General features: G+C 44.0%; 1 protein-coding gene across 1 annotated transcript; it reads right to left on the bottom strand.

Moving 5' to 3' along the window:
* Positions 1 to 3,055: 3,055 nt before the first annotated feature.
* On the bottom strand, positions 3,056 to 5,294 carry LOC105983667 (disintegrin and metalloproteinase domain-containing protein 20-like). The gene has a single exon (XM_013013631.1). It carries the CDS (start codon positions 5,292 to 5,294, stop codon positions 3,069 to 3,071), a length of 2,226 nt encoding a protein of 741 aa, XP_012869085.1. The 3' UTR covers positions 3,056 to 3,068.
* Between the last annotated feature and the right edge of the window lie 1,145 nt (positions 5,295 to 6,439).

Below are 6,439 nucleotides of genomic sequence, written 5' to 3'. Positions count from 1 at the left end.
ATTTATAAGATATTTCTTTGTTGCTTTGTATGTCCCTCCCCCATGGTATAACCCCTGTTTTGTATTTGATGTTGGTATAAATTGTTTAAATAAGGATACAGTCTGACCCATTGCAACAATGAGATGTACAAGTCATTATGTCGAAAAACAAACTTTACAACTTTGGCACAGGGGGTAACTGGGAGGAAGACCAGGGAGAGGGGAGGGATGGGAAGGGATGGGAAGAGTAAACAAAGAAGGAGGCAACAATGCTTGACAAGAAATGTACTCATTACCTTACCCATGTAATTGTAACCCCTCTGTATGGTATTTTCACAATAATAAAAAAAGAGTATTCAGGTAATTGATGCTTTGATATTGATTGACCTTATTGTCTGTTAGGGGTTATGAAACTTAACTTGAAACATCAAATATATTCCATTCAGATCATCAGAAAAACTGGGAAGTCTTACCTTGCCTCAAATTATAAGCAGATCACTATTGAGATGAATAATGAACCAAGTAAACCACACCAAAACTAATAATCCTTCAGATGAAAGAGCTTAAGGGAAACAGTTACCCAAGATATAAAATAAATAAATAAATAAATAAATATATATATATATATATATATATATTGGGGGGTACGGTCTTGGGGCCTGAACTCTGGGCCTGAGCGCTGTCCCTCAGCTCTTCAGCTCAAGGCTAGCGCTCTACCACTTGAGCCACAGCGCCACTTCCCGCTTTTTTCTTTTTGTTTATGTGGTGGTGAGGAATTGAACCAAGAGACTCAGGCATGCAAGTCAAGCGCTCTACCACTGAGCCACCTTCCCAGCCCCAAAATAAATATTTTTAATTGATGAATTTGTGAGCAGCTATTGGTGGAGGATGATAGGGAGGGGAGTCTTCAGAGCCCACAGATACCAAGCTTTGGCAGCCAGGCTGCTGAAACGGAAACAAAATGACTGTATTTCTGAGATGCAGTTTGTGGTTTCAATAATGGCCTTTGACCAGAAAAAACATTGTTGTTAGGAATGGTCCTCCTGACTGCTTTTAGATTATGTTAGTGTCAGGTGCCAGTGCAACCCTCCTGTTTGAAAAGAGCACAAGACTCACTTTGAGTCTTCAGTATCCTCCCGGACAAGAAGTTGTAGGCAACAGAGCTCCCAAATACAGGCAAAGTGTAAGGTGGGTGGCGACCCCCTGATCCCATGCTCTTGCAACCTTTCGCGCTCATGTGCTGGCTACTCCAATCTAGATGCTTTAGTTTGAAGAGGAGATTTGGCAAAGGATCTTCATTATTTAAAAAGAATTCTTGGGATTTTTTTTTTGAATGGGGTTTGAACTCAGGACCTTACAATTGCTACAGAAATGCTCTCTCATTTGACTCAATCCCCTGGCCCCTTTTGCTTTAGCTTTCAGATTGGGTCTATTTGCCCAGGTCACCTGTAGACTGTGCTCTTTCTACCAACCTCTTTCCCACAGATGGGGTTACAGGTAGGAACTATACAACCCAGCTCAAGGAATACAACCCTTATCACTTATGAGACTTTCCTCTGTGCCCCCTCCCACAGGGATTCTGCCTGTTTCACTTCAATGTTGCCTCTGTGAAGCTATGCAGAGGTAATTCTGAGATTCTATACATGAAATCCTATGACTTGAAACACCCCAAGCATTATATTAAAGGCTATTGTTCATCATGTGATGGTTTAATAAAATTATATCAATGACATTATACATGCAATATTCTAGACTTTGGAAACACACAGATAACAATAAGTAATGAGGCAGCAGCTAGCACATAGCCAATACATAACAGACTTTTCTTTTGGTGCTGTAATCAAAGTTGTCTGTGTCCAGAGTAGTCAAATCATCTCCAAATGTTAAATATAGTCCTTGAAAGATTGACTTTCTAGATGCCTGTAACACAAAAGTTTAGTACAGAGAAGAGGTATGGCTCAGTTGCAGAGAATAAGCCTAGTTTGAAAGTGCAAGGCTTTCAGTTCAAAGCTCAGTACTGGCAAATAAGAGAGAAAAGTTTCTGATTGTCCTCCATGCATATCATTGGCAAATATCACTTTTTATTTTGGTCAGACATGGGGCTTTAACTCTGGGCCTGGGCGCTGTCCCTCTCAGCTCTTCAGCCCAAGGCTAGTGCTCTACCACTTGAGCCACTATACCACTTCTGGTTTTCTGGATAGTTTATTGGAGATAAGAGTCTCACAGACGTTCCTGCCCAGGCTCGCTTTGAATTGGGATCCTCAGATCTCTGCTTCCTGAATAGCTAGGATTACAGGTGTGAGCCTCCGGCGCCTGGAGGCAATTATCACTGTTGATGCTTAGGTTTTGCACTCACAAAATGGACAAATAAGAAAAATCTAGTTTATTTGAGTTGGAAGCACATTGTGACACTTAAAACTCATGCAAATTAATACAATGAAGTACAATTCAGGACTTTCAGAGAAGCTTAAAACTCACACTTTAAATATACACAGGCCAGTGTTTAAAAAGAAATGTACCCATTACCTTAGTTATGTACTATAACCCTGTGTTCATAACCTTTACAATAAATTTAAGAACAAGAATATAAATAATAGCTAAATAAACAAACACAGGTCAACTTGCTAGTGAATGTGGAAGTTTCTGTTTCATCTGTAGGAGTATGACAAATGTGGAGAGTTTGGGAAGTGCACAGTGGTAGAGTCATTGCCTGGTAGGAACAAGCTCCTGGTTTGATCTCCAGCACAGAAGGAAGGAAGGAAGGAGGAAGGAAGGGAGCCAGGGGCAGAGGGAGAGAGGGAGGGATGGAGGAAGGGAGGAGGGGGCAGGAAGGGAAGGAGAAAGGGAGAAAGGGAGGGAGGTAAGGTGAGAGAGAGAGGGTGAGGGAGAGGGGGAGGAAGCAAAGCAGGGAGGGTAAAGTGAATCTAAACAAGACCCATTTTAAATCTCACAGTCATTTTATTTCAAGATGACACCTCAGATGGAATAATGATGGTGTCACTGTCACAGGAATCATGGAGTATTCCTTCCAGGAAGTTACAGTATGCAACTGTAAGTTCACCGTGTGGGTCATCTGAATATGTACACGTTTATGTTTCATCTTTATCTAAGCTGCTTGATACAGCCTCTTTGAGAGTTGGGATTCCACCAGCAAGAATGGAAAGCAGACACAGAATTAAACGAGTTAACAATAGAGGGATTATTCTGTGCATATCCACATGTATGTAGGTTCGAAGACGTTGTTGTCTGCCTGCTGGTGGGCCACTGTCTTCACTACCTCCCTCTCCTTTCTCTTCACAGGTTGGTGGTTTCCAGCCAGGCATACAGTGACAATTGTGGTTGTTGTTGCACACCCCTTTATAGTTGCATCTTCTCACATCACAGTCAAAATTCAAATCGACATGAGAGGTACAATTCTTCCCAAGACAGAATCTTCCTGGGGCACACATTGCACCATCCACTACCATACCCATTTGTGGCAGCTCTGTGCCAAAGTGTGCATCATATCCAAAGCAATGGTGCTCTACTTGCTCGTATCGCACACTTAGATGGCGAAAAGCAGTGTGCTCCCCTCCTCCCGGAATACTAGACAGACCACTGCAGTGCAGCATGCCACACATAAAGTTTTCCTTGCTACATTTCACAATTCTAGGTCCTCCTCGTTGGGACTTCATCCCACAGTTTCCAAATCGGTCACCAATCATATTCAATTGTTTATAGCACTCTGCTGCACCATCTTTTATGTTGCGTCCAAAAAGGGCTTGGCACTGTGTCTCACGATCGCTGCAGTTTCCTCTCATACAAACAGCTCGTGGGGAACACGGGGTTCCATCCTGGATGTAAGTGTCATTTGGGCATTTCTCCGATTGTCCGTCGCAGTATTCTGTCAGATCACAAATACCCCCTATGTCTCTGCAGATTGTTCCAGGGGGAGAGAACTTGCAGTCCTGGCAGCAGTCTCCTTCATTACACTTGGAGCCTGGTGTGAACATGCAGTCAGTCCCACAACACTTATCGCTGGCGCATTCTTTGAAGGAGCCACAGTCACAGTCCTCCAGTTGATTTATGATCTTGTCTCCACAACGAGGAGCTACATAACGAAAACTTTCATAGGGAACATTCAGCTGCCACATGCAAGTGTCCCATTTAAGAACCCATTGGTGCGTTGCTGGATAAGAACAATTGCTAATTGTATCTTGAAGATTTGGCACAGGAGTCATGAGACAATGGGTCCTTCGAAAACAAAGGCAATGAGGTGAGTCGTGTGCCATATTAAATTGATGACCTAATGTATGTGCTATTATAGTTGAAGCCAAAAATACATGAAATCTTCTTGCAGCCACAAACAATACTGCCCACCTACCACTACATATTGCTCCCTGAACAGCATAATGATTCTTTTCTGCAATCAGTTGTCCTGCTATAAGCACTGAGATGCTATGACTAACTCTATGTTGCCATGTGCTGTGCATCCACCTCCCAAAATTTCTTAAGAAGGCAAATGCATTGCCTATTTCCAAACTGACAGCATCTGTAGTATCCCAGAGCAACACGAAACGCACACGGATGTTAAAACCAGTTGGTTTGTAAATGGTGTCTACAATGCTGTTTATAATCATTACATGCTCCAGTACAAGGGTCTGATTTTTGAAGTGGTTGATGTAGGAATAAGAAACGATGTACATAACTCGCGTGTCTTTTGGATGTTTCCGCCACAAATAATAGGTGCCTGCTCTAGGACTTCCAAGCAGTTCGAGGTCTTCAAATACTGGTTTGGTTTCCTCCTCTCCAATGTCACACCTTTGGCTGGCCTCTCCTCTCTCTTCCACCACGAGCAGAGAAATCACATGCTCAAATGTGGAAGAGGTCTCCAGTGGTTTGATTTCATAAGTGAAGTCATCCACCTGTATCCTTCCGCGCAGACCTCCATGGCAGGTGTCCAGTGTGGCCAGGGATCCAGGGACCCCTTCCAGGTAGCTGTAGTAGTAACAGTCTCCAGGGAGAAAGGGATAGTCCTCCTGCATGCCTTCTTGGTTGCTGTCAGTAATAACAGGTAAATGTCTGGGCAGCAAGTTCTTCTTGAGCTTCATGTGGAACACGTGTCTTTGACCCCGGAAGCGCATGCTGTAGGCGAGCTGGTCTGGCATCTTAATTCCGCCCTTTCTATGGGGCACCTTCCTGGGGATGACAATTTCAGAAGATGTGAAGCGCCATCCGGGTGGGCCATAGGAGCAGCAGGCAGGGGACAGCAGCGTCCAGAGAACAGGCAGCCAGAGAGCTCCAGGCAGAAGGCCCTGGGCCCAGGCAGCCCTCATGAGAAAGAGAGGTCTGCGCCAAAGTCAACGCCGTCAGCCCGGTATCAGGTAGGCTAGACTGTCCCTAAGACATCAAGATTCCCATCAGGCTGCCCAGGAGCAGTGCACACTGAGGCTGAAGGCTTTCAGCAGCTCCTGAGGTATAAAGGGAGGGTGAGCCTGTTACATAACAATGCTGTGCTCCTCAATGATCTAGAGGGGTGGGGAGCGCCTAGGGAAGAAGAAAAATGAAAGGGAGCTATTTGGAAAGTGGTGTAGATTGGGGCTGAACATCCTATGGCCTGGAGGGAATCCACAAGTGAGGGGACACTTATATGGGTTCCGTGCAATTTTATGTCAGATAGGAATTCTTTCCCAAAAGCCATATGAGAAAAAGATTCAGTTTTTTTGTTTTTTGCCGGTCGTGGACCTGAACTCTGGGCCTTGGTGCTACCGTCCCTCAGCTTTTCAGCTCAAGGCAAGCGCTCTACCGTTTGATCCACAGCGCCACTTCCGGCTTTTTCTATTTATGTGGTGCTGAGGAATCAAACCTAGGGCCTCATGCATGCAAGGCAAGCGCTCTACCACTGAGCCACCTTCCCAGCCCAAGATTTTATGAATCAATTGTGATTGAGTAAGAAAGAAACCCTAAACAACAACAGGCATGTGGATGATCCTCCTTTCAGGAATGTTTAGGGGACAAATGGTATTCCTTGAAGTTGAACCAAGTTTGAGGCACTGGTGGAAAATAATACTAAACAGTATGAAAAAGAAACCTTGGTTGTAGAACAAATGGAGTGAGTACTTACACATGATTTGGAGGAAATTCTAGGGTAATGCAAATGATTCTATGGAATGAATAGATGTGGTGGAATTGGGCTTGAAGAATCCTTTCTGGATGCAGGAATATAGCAATGATTTTCAGTGACATCATGATTTCAAATGAAAACTCATCACAAAATGTTGTAGAAACAGAAACCTAAATAGGCTCACCACTCTATTTCTATCTCAATAACTAACCAGGATGCATTCAGTTACATGAGGAACACCAAGGAGATCCCAAGCCCACATTTCTCTTAGGTCTCATGCTAGGACTCATTCACTCTCAGTTCTCACATGCCAGTCCCCACAGAGTGCTAGATCCTGCCAATATGGGTGAAAGTAAG

The sequence above is a fragment of the Dipodomys ordii genome, unplaced genomic scaffold (assembly GCF_000151885.1).
Source record: "Dipodomys ordii isolate 6190 unplaced genomic scaffold, Dord_2.0 Scaffold2, whole genome shotgun sequence".
Taxonomy (NCBI): Eukaryota; Metazoa; Chordata; class Mammalia; order Rodentia; family Heteromyidae; genus Dipodomys; species Dipodomys ordii.
Note: the sequence above shows the minus strand (reverse complement) of the source record. Positions and strands in the feature narration are given on the sequence as shown.